Here is a 15,909-nt window from a genome sequence, read left to right on the forward strand (position 1 = left end):
AAAACCACAAATTACCTAAAATAATTCCTGAAATAATCTATGAAATATTTCGCGAAATCATTTAGCAATCTTTTTAAGAAATAATTACTTACTATTGGCCGTAAACGATCAAGGTAGACGAATTGCGCCGGAATCGATTTCTGAATTAATTAGCCTTCTACTTAGTACTTAAGATAACAAAGGTTTAGTAACTTACGGTCGAGGAGGGAATTGATTCGTAAATTATTTCCCAAATTGATTGCTCTCCTTAGCCCTCTCTCGCTCCGTTCTCGATTAGCTTATTGGTGATTTAATTCAGGAATCGGTTCGCGAATTAATTGCTTTCTAGTGTAGCTTCCTCGTCGTGGTTGTGGTTTAAGAAAAGAGGAAACAGGAAATCCAGTGTGGATTCTAGAGCTTATAAGTATAGTGTACCATCAGTCACGTGAAATGCTAGCGCAAAGCCAAAGTATGGTGCAGCGAGGGTGACTTGGCGAAGTGGAACGTGCCCCTCGCACCTGAACTCAATTCAATGGTACACCGACCCGTGAACACGTCAGCGAGATGTACAGTAGAGTACCTGTAGCTGAGCGAAAAAGGCGTTGGCGACTCGCTTCTCGGCCTTGGCATTGACGTCATGCTGACACATAGTCCCGTTCTGCCAGCCCGCCAGCTAGAACGGGAAGTCCCCAAGTTCAGTTGCGGCTGAGATAGGTCTACTACACTCTCGAATAGTTTTAGCGCGCGCTCGCTTCGAGCAGCGCCGTAAGACACGCTAATCGCTCCATTGGCATCCATCAAGCCACCTGGACCGTGGAGCTGGACACGGTCGACATCAACGATCCTTATCTCGACCACGAGAGGCACAAGTGAACGCAGTCACTCACTTACTTCAGCCACGCACTCGTGATGATTACTACCTACCTTAGGTACATGTGGGTACCTACCAGGAGGCTCCTACTCAGGCAATCTGCATCACCTCATGCATTCGGCATTATTACTTACCTTCACTCTGCCATCAATGCATGTGCGAGTCGGCTGCACCAGCCCTCCACAGACACATGGGACCTCACGCAGTAGGTACTGAGAGAGATGCGAGTGTGACCCTACTGTGCATTTCTGCTCCTTCCACCGTTATATAAGCAATTCCTGCACACACCACAGGTACTTGCGCGCGCGCTATCACCATGTGCTCCCAGCCCCAGTCCGACCATCCATCCAATATCCCATCATGCGCATCTGACCGCGCTGATCGACTCTTCATCTATTCACGCAACGCCCAGCTCATGCGGACGACCCGTTGATAGTCCGGTCCGGGTGCTCTTGCTCCGGCGCCGGCAGAGATCGTGATGGTGATGGGTTGAGTATACCGGCGGCGTCGATCAGAGGCGCCGCAGGGTTGAGCTCCAGGCCAAATCCAGGTAGGTCCAGAACGGATACATCCAGAAAGCCATTGGTGGGGATGGGCTCGTTGGTGAACAGATTGCCAAAAACGGGCAGCACGCTCTTGCCATCGGGCGAGTTCGCCAAATACTCCTGGAATGGGCTGTGCGGCTGCGAGACTACAAAGTGGTACGAGTAGGGGCCACTCGCGTGAGGTATCACCGGAATGTCGTATGCTGCCGCCATCGCAGACACCTTCAGCAACTCGGTCAAACCTCCCACCCACATGACATCGGGTTGCAGAATGTCAATATTGCGGCCTTCGATCAGTTTGCGAAAGCCATATCGGGAATACTCGTGCTCGCCGGTGGTGAACTTGACCGTCCGATGGGCCGCCTTGATCAGCGCGTGGCCATCGAAGTCGTCAGGAGAGAGACATTCCTCCCACCAGTCAATGTCCAGATCCTTGCACTTCTCGACCAGCTCTATTGTATATGGAACATTCAGACTCATGTAGCAGTCCACACGTAGGGGAAATTCCGGGCCCACTTCAGCCCTCTTTTTTCGCAGATACTCGATGTTTTTTCTCATGCCCTCCGGACCTTCACCTGGACTGTAGGGAAGTGCTACCTTTGCACCAGTGAAGCCCGCATCTCTCGCGGAAGCTGGCTCTGGGCCCGTACAATAGAAGTTCAGCCTCTCCCGCGTAGCGCCACCAATCAGCTTGTATACTGGCTCGTTTCTGATCTTGCCCACGAGATCCCACAACGCGAGGTCGATGACCGATATGACGGCAACGGGGAGACCTTTGCGGCCATAGAACATGGACCCCCGGTACATCTGTTCGAACAGGTGGTTTGTATCGCGCGGATCTATACTGCATCAGTGTACGAACATCGTCGCCTCTCTGACCACAATATTAGTAGCTCACCTGCACCAATCAGGAACCTGCGAAAGTGTTCAGCGACCAGCCAGCACGCTGGAGGTCCACCAAAACCGGTCGCGAAGCCTTTCGTGCCATCGTCTGCCTCTATCTCCACGCAAAAGGATCCGAGCACGTTGATGCCCCAGCTGGTCCGCGAGGTACGATATGCCTCATAGCCAGACATTGGCGTCGAGATCTTGGAATCAATCAACCAATGGCCACCCTTCACATTGTGATAATCACCCCCCGAGCCCACACCCTGGATGATGAAGGTCTTGATCTCCTTGATCCTGGGGAAGCGTGTCACGCTGCTTTTGTTTGCCATTGTGGTGGTTGTTGTTGTTGTACTGTAGCCCTCCCTGGTCACACCGATTAAGATATTTTCACAAGTCACTGCGAAGGCAGCCTGTATGTATCTATGAAGGTAAGCAGATCGACGAAGGAATCTCAAAGATGGGAGTGCTGTTGGAAGCAAGAGGGGCAAGGGAAAGTGGACATGGAACAGTGTGCGGCGCTCATTTCAGCTTTTGATCGTGCATCTCCTGCGCTACCTGTACCTACCTGACCTGACCTGGGTTGTTTGGGACGCATCTACCAGAGCTACGCAAGGACGATGTGCCGACAATTCGAACAGCCGGGCCATGGTATTACTGGAGGAAAACAAACACACGGGTGTGGATTCGCTGGGACCCTGTCCTAGCTCACCGCAGTTGGCCTCGGTGCGGGGTGAAATGATGCGAAATAGTACAAAATCTCGGTCAAGCAGCACCCGCCTCTCTCGTTGCAATTTCAGCCGAGTCACGATGAGCTCGACGCCTCGCAACTGCGCCGTGTCGACCAACGGCACCTCGCCCAGCAACCACAACCATAATAGTGTCGAAGACCAGAAGGACGATGGTGAGGACTGGAGCGGCAACGAGGACGACGAGGTCGACGCCGATGGCTCCAAGAAGCGGAAACGGCCGATGAGCGTGTCGTGCGAGCTGTGCAAGAGCAGAAAGGTATGTCGGTAGTAGTACCGTCGACGTGTGTGTGTGGGTTGCGTTGCGCATTATTCATGATTACCTTATTCTTCATTCTTGCAGAAGCTGTGGTAGTCAGAACGAACTACCTAAATCCACGAATACCACGTGGGAGGCCGCCGACGCCACCACGCGGTATTTGTTTTTTCCGCGGTCTGGCCGACACTTGCAGCAGGTTTCCAAGAAGACCGAATACTGCCCTCAACTAACCGCGTTTCCAGGTGAAATGCGATCGCGGCCAGCCTAGCTGTGGTTGGTGTGTCCGCAACAGTCAAGTCTGCGAATACAAAGAACGAAAGAAGCCCGGCCTGCGTGCGGGCTATGGCAGAGAGCTCGAAGCACGTCTCGGTATGCCCATGATGTGGTGTGAATGGTGTCTGGCGCAAAGGGTAGTGCTCTCTGATCTGACACTAGAACGATGGGCTAGATAAACTCGAAACCATCATCGCGACGCAGCAACAAGTCTTGCAGCAAGTCGCCAATGCTCTACCGGGACTACAGTCGCAGATTCATGCTCAAGCCTCTCCGGCGAGTGTCCACTCTCAACATGCCTCGAACACGGCCTTGTTCATGCAGACGCCGGACATGTATCCTACTGCCGCCGCCATACAGTACAACCGGCTCCAGGCACAGGAAGGCATGAACCCAGTACGAATAGCTCCCTTCAATCGACAGATATTGCATCGATTGATACTAACCTACCTCAGACGCAAGCATCGCAACCACACCGTGCCTCGCAACATTCCATTCATCTGCCTTCTACCACTGCAGCTGACATATATGCGCCCTCCAACCCGCCACTGGAGTCGCCCAGTCTAAACATTTCAGTCACTGCTGGTCACGATGCTGCGATGAAGGCAGTGTCTCAGGATCAAGACTTCCCGCCGTACGACCTTCTCTATGCATTGACGGGTCTGTTCTTCAACCACATCAATACCTGGTGCCCTATCTTACATCGACGAAGTACTGTCGAATCGCTATTCGGAACCAATGCCCTCGAGGAGGCGGATCGAGTTCTCCTCCATGCGATTGTGGCGACCACTTTACGATTCTCAACAGATCCTCGCTTAAGCGACCAAGCTCGAGAGCGGTACCACACCGTGTCGAAGCAAAAGGTACTGTTATATGGTCTCGAGAACAGCTCCGTCAAGGCGCTCCAGGCTCTCGTGATACTAGCACTCGATACCGTAGGCAGCTCGAATGGACCGCCCGGATGGAACCTGTTAGCCTTGATTACCAGAAGCGTGGTACAACTGGGACTCGCGGTGGAGACGAGTTCGACGTCCGTCGCTCCTCTGTTCCCCTCCATCTACACGCTGCGTGCGATGGTCCTGCCGGAGCCCAAGTCCTTCATCGAGGATGAAAGTCGGAGACGGCTTCTCTGGATGGTCTACCTGTTAGATCGCTACGCCACGATTGCGACTGCCTTTGACTTTGCACTGGACGATAGAGAGATTGATCGCAAGCTGCCTTGTCGTGACGACCTCTTTGCGCGAAATCAGCCCGTTGATACGCGATGGTTCCAGACTATGGAAGGCGTACAGCACCACCTGGGCGAGATGAATCAGCCAGAGAATCTCGGCTCCTTCAGCTACTATATCGAGATCATTGGCATCTTATCGCAGATACATCGCTTCTTGAAGAAGCCTGTCGATATTAGCGCGTTGTCCGATGTCGAGCAGTGGCAGCAAGAGTACCGTCAGCTGGATGGGAAACTCAATCAATGGAAGTTCAGCCTCCCCAGCGAGTATGGCAACATGTCTCGCTTGTTCAACTCGAATGGGTCCAACACGGTCGTCAACTGCATCTGGATCATGCTGCATATCACGTATCATACGTAAGTACATACTTCCCCGCGTCACAGCCCTACCTGCACCTATGGTATCCAATGCGTCGGCCTGCACCGGACTTTTGTGGTTAACGTAAGCACTATCGCAGTACCGTGATCCGACTGCATTCCTCCGCCGCATACCCCACAACACGGTCGCCCATCTTCACACCATCCTTTTCCGCCAGTCAACGATGCCATACTGCCGTCGAAGACATCTGCGCTCTATGCACCTATGTCCGCAACAATCAGATGCTGACCAAGCTGGGACCGCCGTTTGCCTTCAGTCTCTGGGTGGCGGCCCGACTCCTGCTTGTACATGGTTCCACCATTGATCACCAGGTCAACCCTGCAATACAACCCCTCATCGACACGTTGCGAGAGATGGGCTACTACTGGAAAGTCGCTGAGCGATATGCGACTCTCCTGCAACGGGTCATGGACGAATACAGCGAGTCCGAACGCGCGCCGGTGCCGGCGAGCGGTGTACGCGAGACCCCCAGTACCGTGAGGATTCTCGCTGACATGCGTCGGTGCGCATATGATTTGGATTTTTTGATTTCTCGGCAACCGCGTCAATTCTTCGGTGCGAAGCAGCAGGTGAACAATTCCTCCGTCACGCCCGCTCGCACTCCTGCTCCCAATGAGCTCGAGTATCTGGACGTGTTTGACTTCTTCAATATGCCCCGACTGCCGCCTGCGCCAGGGGTGGATCATGCTGGCGTCAATGGTGCGAGCGGCGAGGCCGCCGCCAATAATAATAATAATAATAATAATAATGGTAATGGTAATGGTAATGGAACTATGCCCGAGTATCAGTCGTTTATGGATTATCACAGCATGGAAGGAAATCATGGGACGGATTGGTTAGTGAGCTCGTCGACGATTTAGAAAAGTTGCAAGATAGGTACCTCTCTCTGTACTTTTGGACTCTTGGCAGATGCTGTTTACTCTGTTCTCTATTCTTTCCCAAAACAACAAGCAAAGAAAGAGAGAGAGAATCAAAACTTCTCTTTCAAGTGCCCATCAACCTCTTGAACCGGCGAAGAATCAGCAGCAGCAGCAACAACTTCCTCTCCCACCAACACCATCTTATCCTTGATATACCCGGGCAAAGGCACATCATCCACCAAAAACCCCTCTGTATGCACCATATATTCCCGCCGTAGACTCTTCTCCTCCTCTTCTTCTTCTTCTTCCCCCTCATACCTTGCTCTTCTTGTTGCAACTCCTCTCGGTAAAATCTGCACCGGCCAAATTCGACACAGCACATAATACGTGACTCCCGCCGCCGTAAACGACAGCACAAATCCACAATTATAAATATTCACCACCACATCACTAATGCTCCCCGGTTCAATCGCGCCTCGAATTCCCGAAATCACCAACCCCACACCCACCATCCACGCTGCATAGGCCCGAAAATTCACCCCATATGTGTAATAATACGGACAACCCTTTTCCGCTCGATACACAGACGGAATATGCACATTCCCTTTTCTCGCGAAGAAATAATCCACGAGCATAATTGCCACGACGGGCGTAATGAAGCAGAGATAGGAGCCCAAAAATGTGAGAAAATTTTGGGCGGAATTGACGAGGAGCCAGGGGACAATGGGCCAGCAGAGTAAATGGCAGAGAATCATCCCGCGCGTGATGGTGAAGTATTGGGGGAAGAGACCGGAGAGGTCGCAGCCGACGGGGATGGCGTTGCTGGAGATGTTGGTGACGATTGTTGAGAAGGATTGGATGAGGGAGGCGAGGAAGATGAGGGTTCGGGCTGAGGGGGACCAGAATTCGTCCTGTTGGTGGGAGAGTAAGTATGTGGATGGATTTGGAAAGGAGGTAGGATTGATTTTATAACTCACCAATACCAGACTATAAAAGTCCCATAGATTCCAATTCGCCACTCCAAAATGCTTTGCTCCGGCGGCAGTCGTGAAGAGGCCTAGAATGATGACTCCGGGTTTACTGAGAAACAGACCAATCGTCAAGGGAATCACATCACTCGGCCGCTGACCATAGCGAGCCAAATCCGCAATATTCACCATAGGCGGCACCACGCCCGAAACGACGGTATTAATCGCTTTCATAAACGACCAACCCAACGCCGCGCCGCCCGTCGTCGTCTTTCCCTTTCCCAAATTGAGATTGACACCTCCAAATTTCACCAACGCCCAAATCATCGTGGCAATGTACGCTGTTGGCGACAAGACCGATTTCACCACAAACAGCGGCCCGGCTTTACTCGGATGGAGCCACGCAAACGGAAATTGCAGCAACCATGTGAGAAAAAACGCTACCATTTGCGACGTCGAAATCCCTGCAGAGGGGGGTAAGTGATTGGGGATATCGGTCCATTGATGTCCAAAGACACATCGCAGAGCGACATCCATCAATCGACTAGCATAATACGTTTGCGTCCCCATATAAAACACAGCGACGACAGCGCGGATGAACACGAAGAAGAGGGAGCCGTAAATTCCGGCGGAAATTCGCGCGTACACGGGGAATCCGATGTGGTAGAAGAGGGGGCCGCGCGCGTTGGTGTAGAGGATGATGCAGCAGAGCAGAGTTCCGACAAAGGCGGCGAGGATGATGTGCCACCAGGTCAGGCCGATGGAGAAGAGGGTGGAGCCGATGTTGTAGGTGGTCGGGGAGAAGGCGATGCTGAATTGGAAGGCGAAGTAGTACCAGGGAGACCAGTTGCGTTGCGAGGGAGGAGTGGGTTCGAGGTCGATGTTGGACCATTTTCCATAATTGAGTCCTGATCCTTCTAATTCTGCTTGTTCGGTGGGACGATGAACTTGAATGGCATTGCGCAAGCGTGTCTGGAGAGGAATCATTGTCGTTTTTATTTTCTTCCCTTTCTACCTCTTCTCTTGTGACTGGTGTAGGAAATGGAAACGGAAAATGGGAAAATCCCAAGGACGAAGAGACTTACATGTCTTGTTGTTCTACTACAGTACTACAGCACTACTGGATCATGTTGTGATATGGAGTAGATAGGGCGATAGAGGAGACGACATCCTGGCCTCTGTGGTGACACAGGCGAGTTCGGCTCTGATAAGGCTGTCTTTTTTTTTTCTATTCCAGCTTTGTAACAACAACAACAACAACATCTTCTTGTTCTGTGTTTATAGTAAAAGTGGGTGTACACACATACATACCAGGTACAAGGTATTTCTGAATAAGAGAGTGCTGACATGGTCGAAGATGGTTATACCCAACTCAAACCTCAATTGGCTTCCCCATCTGGTCGTCCCAGTCTTTTTGCTAATAATCTTGGCCTTTTTCTCAGTTTGCTTGGAATGTCTTGGACATTATCATCATCATCATCATTCAGGTATCATCCATCATCATCATTCATCAGTAAAGTCAGATCCGATCTATTCCCCCCCTCCTCTCTCCAATATCTTCAAGTGCCTCATCAACAACAAAGAGCAAGGTAAGTAGTAAGTAGTAAGTGAATGACAACTGCACTTCTCAGAGAAACTGCTATACATTCACAAGTCACCACACAACGAAAAAACGGTGCCAAACGGGGATATATACATTTGGGAGGATTTGCCGGTTCGTAATAATACTTTCAACCTTCTGATCAACCTTCCTAGTGATTTAGTGCCCATGCATGTTCCCGTACCGAACAAGCCAGACTCGAACATAGAAGTGTCTCCACCCTCCCCTCCCCTACCCGTGCAAATTAGAGTAGATGAATGAATGAATGAATGAATGAATGAATGAATTAGGTAGGAGCGGGCATACCTCCTAGGCTGGTAGCAAAGGAGTAGCTCGCACATCTCCTCGTGGCATTTTAGTAGGTAAAGTACCTTAGGTAGCCCCGAAAACTAGGCGGGCGGGCGGCCGATCTGTGTCTCCGTGCTTCACACCAATTTGCCTAGAGGATTAGAATACCTTACCATACCTGAAGTATTGGTTCCAAATTCAATTGCAGATACATATATGTAATGATGGTAATAATAATCAACCGGGAAATGGCAGTGGATACAGCAAGTGAATTGGAACCACCTACTCCACCGAGCGATGGATTAGAGAGAGACAGTTCCCCGACTTTCGATGCAGTATTACTCCGACACACGCACACACGCACGCACACATACGCCCTACAAGGTTTCACTTTTGCTGTACCAAACCCCGAACGAGCACGGTCAAGTGCCACCTACTACCAGACCGCTCCGCTCCGCCCCGCCCCCGACTCTTTTTTTGACTTTTCTTTTTCCATCATTATTATTATTACCAAAGAGCTGTTGGAAAAAGCGTGGCGCCAGTTCGACTTGGCGGGGAGGTAGCTGTAGCCGAGACACCGTTTGTTCATGACATGTTCTCTACTACGTGCGTCTCTCCCGTCTGTTGATGTATATCGCTGTAGTAGGTAGATAGCAATTCCTTTCCAATAATTATTCCGACAAAAATTTCGCTTCGAGATTATCCGTTTTTCCCTTCCGTCCGCTCTCCTCCTCCTCCTCCTCTTCTAGGTACCTCCCTAGGTAAAAGTAAGGTAGGCAATGAATGCTCCGGTGGTAGTGAACAACACTATCCAGTTTCAGGTATCCTAAGCGCGCCCGCAGCCCTAAGACACCATGTCTTGGTACCTCGTTCTCCAACGTTCCAACGCCCTTGCAGGAAGAAGGATACCGGCTTGGCAATACAGTTCGAGGTACCTTCTGGAGGCTAGTAAGAAGTTCAGGTACAGACTCCTCTTGAGATTGCTAGAGAGATACCGAAGGTAGGTAAAGAAAGAAAAATGCGGCTTTCTTGAACCTGCTAAAGAAGAAGAAGAGGAAGAATCCCTCCCTCTTCGTACAAAAAGCGCTCATTCTCTAAACTTTATAATCAAGGACAGGACAAGCTGAACTCAGAAGTCTTAGAAAGGCGGAAGGTAGAAGAAGGTAGGCGGTCAAAGCGAGAGAGCAATTCCGTATCGAGACTACTACAAAGCATACTAGAAGCAGCGTAGAAGGTCAAGTACCTTACTCACCTACCTACCGTATATTCATTCATTCATTCATTCATTGTATACATGTAGGTATGCCCGAATCAAGAAGATCTCGACAGAATCAGGTAGGTAGATACCTTACTTATCGTATTCTCTTCATATCCCTACACTTTCCTTCCCTTCCCTTCCCCTTCCCTTTCCTTCGCTTCCCTTCCCTTCCCTTCCCTTCCCCTTCCTACCTACTTCTCCTCTTTGCAACAGCAAGTCTTCTCGTACCAGAAACCCTACCTATCTACAACCAACAACCAACAAACAATCTCAAGTAAAAAAGTACAGTAGCAGCAGCAGTAATAGGTAACAACAAGTAACATATCCTCATCGACAAAAAGTCCCCAATCCAAGACCCAAGGGGGTACCTACCCTACTCTTGCGTCTTACCCTATTAGGTAGATGTGTTTTGTTTTGTGCTTCCTTTAATTCTTTCTTTGTTAGTACCTCCTTATCCTTCTGCATTGGGGGATCTAGATTCTAGATCCTACATATGTAGCCGAGATGCCATGTACCGACCTGACATACCTTGCCTGCCTACATAGGTTGGACCTACCTGACCTGGGGTATTTCTGGAAACGGTCAAGGTAGCCGAATGGAAGCTACCTTACATACCTCTTAATACCTGTACCGACCGACCTGCAGTTGGTGTCTACCTTACCTACCTACCTAAGGGAGACAGGCGTCTCTAGCCGTACGAGCCATGTATATAGAAGCGGCACACAGTTTCTTGCTTATTCAGGTGCACATTTAAAAACGAGCATTTTCTTCCTGCTGAATGTCTAGCCGCAGCAGAGGGAGTAGTACCTCCTGTAGTACATAGTAGTAAAGTGCATTATCTCAGAAAAAACGCACAATGCAGTACTTGAAACACATTAGGTTCGTATACAGAGAATTATGCTTTGGTGAGCCACCCATCCGGTCGCCATCTGTGGTACTGGTCGCCGGCGAATACCTCCGTAGAGCCCGAGCGTAAAACAAGCAGTGCACACGCCCGCGCGCGCCTAGGAGGTAGGGGCCTCGCCCTGTGCCATTCGACGTCTTGGGGTTCCACTCCCACTCGATGCCTGTCTGCTTGCTGGCTCAGCCTGCCTGGCTGGACTGCTAGCGCGTGTAACCTACGCTGTACGCTGCGAGTCTTGCTGTGCCTCGCCCGCCTTCCACACCACACGCTGCACGCTGCTCATTGTCTCAGGCCATACACCCACTCGCTGTCACCGTGTGTGCAGCCTGCAACACCCACACACCCTTCCCCCGTCGTGACGCTGTCTGGGACATCCACCACGGGACGTTGGAAATGTCTTGCTGCAGCAGCATACACCACCACCACTACTAGCTGTTGTTGGGTGAGTTCAGCGGAGGAAACGTCATGGCCTTGATATTATCAGCAGTTCGCTCATTGTACCCAGTTTGTGGCGTACAGCAAAGCAAGCATATGGCTCCTTTGTTGGCCCAGTCTGCAATCTTCCCGTGCGAGAAAAACACCATAGCATACCAGCCGTGGGAACAGCAATGTCGGTGACTGCCATGCCCGCGAGTGGCCTCACACTTCACGGGATCCCTCGTGGAGACGCCGGCCCGAAACAAAGTGCAACGCCAGCGGTCTTGTTCAAGCTCAGCGAGGACTTACTGGAGGATGTGAAGAAATCATCGGCTGCCTCTGGCGGCCTGTCGTTCGTCAACGGGACCACTCCTGTAGGAGGATACCACTGAAAGGCATCATGTCCATTGAGCTGACAGCGGTCGCAGAGAATACGCCTCGGAACGCGGTCGATCGACTTGACCATATCTCCAGAGGCCTTCAAGCACGAATTATTCTCCGCTGCGACGGGCTCATTGACCGATCTGACATTCGCGGGCGCTGTAGGACTGCGGGCGGAGCTGAAGGTGCCCACAAGGAAGCAGAGCTTAGGAGCCGATGCAGCATTGGCAGCTCTGCAGAACAGTCTCGCATCATACCACCAGGAGAAGGCTGCAAAGTCGGTGACTGTCACGAATTCGTTAATCGGCACGCCCAAGAACCGGTTCGAGGCCAATCGAGACCAGAAGTATGCACATCGACGCGGCCTGTCCGGCTCGCAGCATGCGAGCCCATCGCTCAGCGCGTCCGACACGCCGCGACCGGGTGCTGCGCTGACCTCAGTGCCCTCGAACGACCCCGCACTACGACTGAAGGCAATGAGGAAACCGCTGATACACCTTCTTGCCATCGAGCCATTGGTCCCGGAAGAAATCACGCAGAGAACACACATACCGAAAGCAGACGTCGAGGAGATTTTGTCAAAGATAGGAAAGCCGGCGGAAGGAAAGAAGATGGGGCTGACGGACAGAGCATTCAAAGAGCTAGATGTGTACAGCTTCGGGTACAGCACACCAGAGGAGCGACAGGCCGCTATAGACAACGCAGTAAGAGCGTACGACAGACAGAGAATTGGAAAAGAAGAGAAGATTTGGCAAATGCTGCTGCCAGAGGACAGAAGGAACAAGGGAGAATACCTGTCGAAGCTCCATATTGGCGCCCCTACGAATGTGGGAGCGAGCCCGATGCTGGCCGGCGATGGCGACGACAGAACTGGGGGCAGCAGTGTGGCTGGTACGCCTCGCTTGGGCGCTGGAACGCCCAAAGTAGCATCAGCAAAGAGTGACTTGATGAAGAAGCTGGCCAAGAACCCGAAACAGCGAGCGATTGAAGACGCCAAAGACAAGAAGCGCAAAGAACGAGAAGCAGCCAAAGCAGACAGTGACAAGGAAAGCCGGCCGGTGAAACGAGCGCGGACGGCGGCAGCCACGACGGCCAAGAACAACCCGAAGATCAAGTCGGCAGAGCTGGTGCAGAGCTCAAGTGAGGATGAAGCTGGCGGCGGCGGCGACGTGAGCAGCAGTACTACTACACAGCCGGCGAAAGCAGCAGCAGCGACCAAACGCGCTCCCGTCACCAACGCAGCTGCCAAGCCGAAACCCAAACCGAAAGCCATGGCAGCATCCGCGTCCGCATCCGCATCGACCAGCAGTGCCGATGTCCCGGACAAACGCGTCCCGTTGAAATCGGCAGCCTCCCGAGCAGCGGCGACCAACCCGGTGGTGGCAAAGCCATCCAAGGCAGGCACGCCCGCGGCAAGATCCAGCGCGGCCGCCGCTGCCGCCGCTCGATCGAAGCCCGCGCCGCCTGGCAAGCGCACTCCCAATGGCCTCCACGCACCTGCTCCGCAACAGCGAAGCCAGCTGAGCCCCAATCCCGCCAAGCCGAATCACCGCCCGACTGCCCCTTCACCGCTGGGCGCTGCCCGGCCCCGCGTGGCCTCCGACGTCTCCATGCAACGAGGTCGGCCTGGCGCAGACACTCCCAAGGGACTCGGCATATCCAACGCTGACGGCATACGAAGACGGCACGATACCATCACAAGCAACTCATCATCGAACAGCGACAAGCCGGGCGTGGGTCTGGGCAAGTCAGCTACGAACAGTCACGCTCGACACTCGGCGTCGATGAACGGCAATGCTGGCACGGGAAGAGACGTGTCATCTACTGCCAGTGGCCCCAAGCACAAGCATGAGAACGGCATCAAGCGAAAGGCCATGGACACTCCCCAGGATGAAGACGGCATCGCCACCACTAAACACCGCAAGACGGAGTCGAGCTCCTCCCATTCACAGAACTCCATCAGCGCAGGAAGCAGCAACTCGGACCATGATCGTCCCAATTTCATTACATCTCCAAGCGCTGGTGGTCGCATGAGTTTCGCGCAAGGCGTGAACCTGGCCCGGAAGTTCCGAGATGAATGGTACCCTGCATATGTGAAGCTATTTGATGAGCTGGAAGCGATCCAGAGGAGAGGCGAGAGACTGCCGCCGGCGGACAAGGAGAGGCTATTGCACATGCATGAACGGCTGTTGCAGGTGAAGCGAGAGATTGCTGACGCCAGTCAGAGGGAGCATGAGACATGAGACGACTAGGGATATCTTGTTCTGTGTTTGTATAATTGTATTGTTGGATGGACTGGGATACGAGTGGTGGCCGATATCGGATCATGGCCCCACTATTCTATCCTCGAGCTTCACGAGCTCTCATCAATGCATACCTGACCTATTGGAAGCGGTCTCTATAGCATAACCACTCGGCAGTTGGGCTTCACATATCTCTCTGCAGAATAAAAGAAGAAAAAGTCCATATCGGGATATTGAGCTTGATGCCATCGCGTGTCTCGAGAACCTCACAGCCTCTGCTTCCACAAGATCGTAGAACTACCTCTACCTTATACCACCATGTCCGCAAGCCAGACTGTCAAGAGAGTAGCAGTAAGTAAAGGCAACCGCTCGAGAGCTGAAAGTCCGGAATCAGCGTCTCATACGGTGATGCTCGCGCTGGAGTTACTCAAGTCCCGTCGACTTTCCAGAGAAACCTGCTTACCTTCCACGCCCTCCCACAGGTCCTAGACGACTATGCTCAAATCAGTCCCAAGCATGTCGATCCCATCAAAGACATCAAAGTCTCCTACTGGGACCAGACTCTCAACCCAACAAAGGAGGATGATCTGCAAGCTCTCATCCGCCGTTTGGAACCCTATGGTAAAAACTCCAACCTACACACTTTTCTTTCTTATGGGAGGAACACGAAAACCAAAGAAAAGAATTAACATGACACTACAGAAATCATTTCCTCCATGCGAGAACGTACCGCTTTCCCGGCTTCACTCCTCTCCCAGCTTCCTAATCTGAAATTACTCCTTACCACGGGAATGCGCAATAATGGTATTGATCTTCCCGCTGCCACTCAATATGGCATCATTGTCACTGGAGCCAAAGGCGAGCGAGTCTCTGGTCATGGTGATGATGATGATGATGATGACAAGTACAAAACCTACGAAGCCCCTCCTCCAACAGGTCACACAACAGTAATTCAACACTCGTGGGCATTACTATTAAGTCTCATGTCCAGAATCGTGGAGCACCACAATCTTCTCCAACAACAACAACAACAACAACAACAACAACAACAACAACAAGACTCCTCCTCCACTCGATCTTCGTCTCCAGCAGCAGCAGCGTGGCAACAAGGCACCATCATGACTCTCCCCGGCAAGAAATTAGGACTTGTAGGATTAGGGAAATTGGGAGTTGCGTTTGGAAAAATCGCCTTGCAGAGTTTTGGAATGGAAGTCTTGGCGTGGAGTACGAATTTGACGCAGGAGAGGGCGGATGAACAGGCTGTTGCGGCGGGGTTGGAAAAGGGAAGTTTTCAAGCGGTGGGGAAAGAAGAGTTGTTTGGAGGGGCGGATGTGGTGAGTTTGCATGTTGTGCTTTCGGAGCGGACGAGGGGCGTTGTGGGGAAGAAGGAGTTGGAGATGATGAAGAAGAGGGCTGTGCTGTTGAATACGTCGAGAGGGGGGTTAATTGATGAACATGCCTTGATTGAGACGCTCACGGCTGGGAGCATTGCGGGTTTTGCGTCGGATGTGTTCTGGGAGGAGCCGCTTGGTCCGGAAAGTGTTTGGAGAAGAGTTGGCGAGTGGAGTAAGAGTTCGACGGTTTTCAGTCCACGTATGTACATGTCAATGGGTTGGGTTGAAGTGGTAATAAGTGCTGACCAATGTGATAGATATGGCATATGTCAATGAGGGCACAATGAATAGGTGGTATGAAGAACAGGCCGAAATCATCCACCAGTATCTCAAAGGGGAGAGCCTGAGCAATAGATTAAACTAAGGCGGGATGATTGTTCACGAATTGTATCCGCATAGGACATTCTCTATGATGCTCATCGTGGGTG

General features: G+C 51.9%; 5 protein-coding genes across 5 annotated transcripts; 3 read left to right on the forward strand and 2 right to left on the reverse strand.

Moving 5' to 3' along the window:
* Window positions 1–1,101: 1,101 nt before the first annotated feature.
* On the reverse strand, window positions 1,102–2,863 carry SEPMUDRAFT_148312 (enolase C-terminal domain-like protein). Its single transcript, XM_016904843.1, has 2 exons — window positions 2,294–2,863; window positions 1,102–2,234 (listed from the first exon to the last, which is right to left on the reverse strand). Exons 1-2 carry the CDS (start codon window positions 2,610–2,612, stop codon window positions 1,264–1,266), a joined length of 1,290 nt encoding a protein of 429 aa, XP_016762792.1. The 5' UTR covers window positions 2,613–2,863; the 3' UTR covers window positions 1,102–1,263.
* Window positions 2,864–2,892: 29 nt separating this feature from the next.
* SEPMUDRAFT_124778 (uncharacterized protein) lies at window positions 2,893–6,074 on the forward strand. The gene is made up of 5 exons (XM_016901935.1): window positions 2,893–3,288; window positions 3,531–3,657; window positions 3,737–3,957; window positions 4,017–5,146; window positions 5,248–6,074. The coding sequence occupies exons 1-5, from the start codon at window positions 3,091–3,093 to the stop codon at window positions 6,026–6,028; spliced, it is 2,457 nt and encodes an 818-aa protein (XP_016762793.1). The 5' UTR covers window positions 2,893–3,090; the 3' UTR covers window positions 6,029–6,074.
* Window positions 6,075–6,138: 64 nt separating this feature from the next.
* Window positions 6,139–7,983, reverse strand: SEPMUDRAFT_40282 (allantoin permease; the record flags this gene model as incomplete). Its single annotated transcript, XM_016908779.1, has 4 exons — window positions 6,139–6,339; window positions 6,367–6,939; window positions 7,006–7,540; window positions 7,598–7,983. The coding sequence occupies 4 exons, from the start codon at window positions 7,981–7,983 to the stop codon at window positions 6,139–6,141; spliced, it is 1,695 nt and encodes a 564-aa protein (XP_016762794.1).
* Window positions 7,984–11,400: 3,417 nt separating this feature from the next.
* Window positions 11,401–15,790, forward strand: SEPMUDRAFT_148314 (uncharacterized protein). The gene is made up of 6 exons (XM_016904844.1): window positions 11,401–11,488; window positions 11,552–11,837; window positions 11,892–14,438; window positions 14,570–14,708; window positions 14,790–15,680; window positions 15,739–15,790. The coding sequence occupies exons 2-3, from the start codon at window positions 11,655–11,657 to the stop codon at window positions 14,085–14,087; spliced, it is 2,379 nt and encodes a 792-aa protein (XP_016762795.1). The 5' UTR covers window positions 11,401–11,488; window positions 11,552–11,654; the 3' UTR covers window positions 14,088–14,438; window positions 14,570–14,708; window positions 14,790–15,680; window positions 15,739–15,790.
* SEPMUDRAFT_115942 (D-isomer-specific 2-hydroxyacid dehydrogenase family protein) lies at window positions 14,406–15,845 on the forward strand (the record flags this gene model as incomplete). The annotated part of the gene is made up of 4 exons (XM_016901207.1): window positions 14,406–14,438; window positions 14,570–14,708; window positions 14,790–15,680; window positions 15,739–15,845. 4 exons carry the CDS (start codon window positions 14,406–14,408, stop codon window positions 15,843–15,845), a joined length of 1,170 nt encoding a protein of 389 aa, XP_016762796.1.
* Window positions 15,846–15,909: the final 64 nt, after the last annotated feature.

This window comes from Sphaerulina musiva (genome assembly GCF_000320565.1).
Source record: "Sphaerulina musiva SO2202 unplaced genomic scaffold SEPMUscaffold_3, whole genome shotgun sequence".
In the NCBI taxonomy this organism is placed as follows: domain Eukaryota; kingdom Fungi; phylum Ascomycota; class Dothideomycetes; order Mycosphaerellales; family Mycosphaerellaceae; genus Sphaerulina; species Sphaerulina musiva.

Coding starts and splice junctions, on each gene's coding strand:
- SEPMUDRAFT_148312 (XM_016904843.1), bottom strand. CDS start 2,612: ATGGCAAACAAAAGCAGCGTGACACGCTTCCCCAGGATCAAGGAGATC. Junction 2,235..2,293: donor CAGGTTCCTGATTGGTGCAG/GTGAGCTACTAA, acceptor GATGCAGTATAG/ATCCGCGCGATACAAACCAC.
- SEPMUDRAFT_124778 (XM_016901935.1), top strand. CDS start 3,091: ATGAGCTCGACGCCTCGCAACTGCGCCGTGTCGACCAACGGCACCTCG. Junction 3,658..3,736: donor AGAGCTCGAAGCACGTCTCG/GTATGCCCATGA, acceptor ACGATGGGCTAG/ATAAACTCGAAACCATCATC. Junction 5,147..5,247: donor CTGCATATCACGTATCATAC/GTAAGTACATAC, acceptor GCACTATCGCAG/TACCGTGATCCGACTGCATT.
- SEPMUDRAFT_148314 (XM_016904844.1), top strand. CDS start 11,655: ATGTCGGTGACTGCCATGCCCGCGAGTGGCCTCACACTTCACGGGATC. Junction 11,838..11,891: donor TCGTCAACGGGACCACTCCT/GTAGGAGGATAC, acceptor CAGCGGTCGCAG/AGAATACGCCTCGGAACGCG.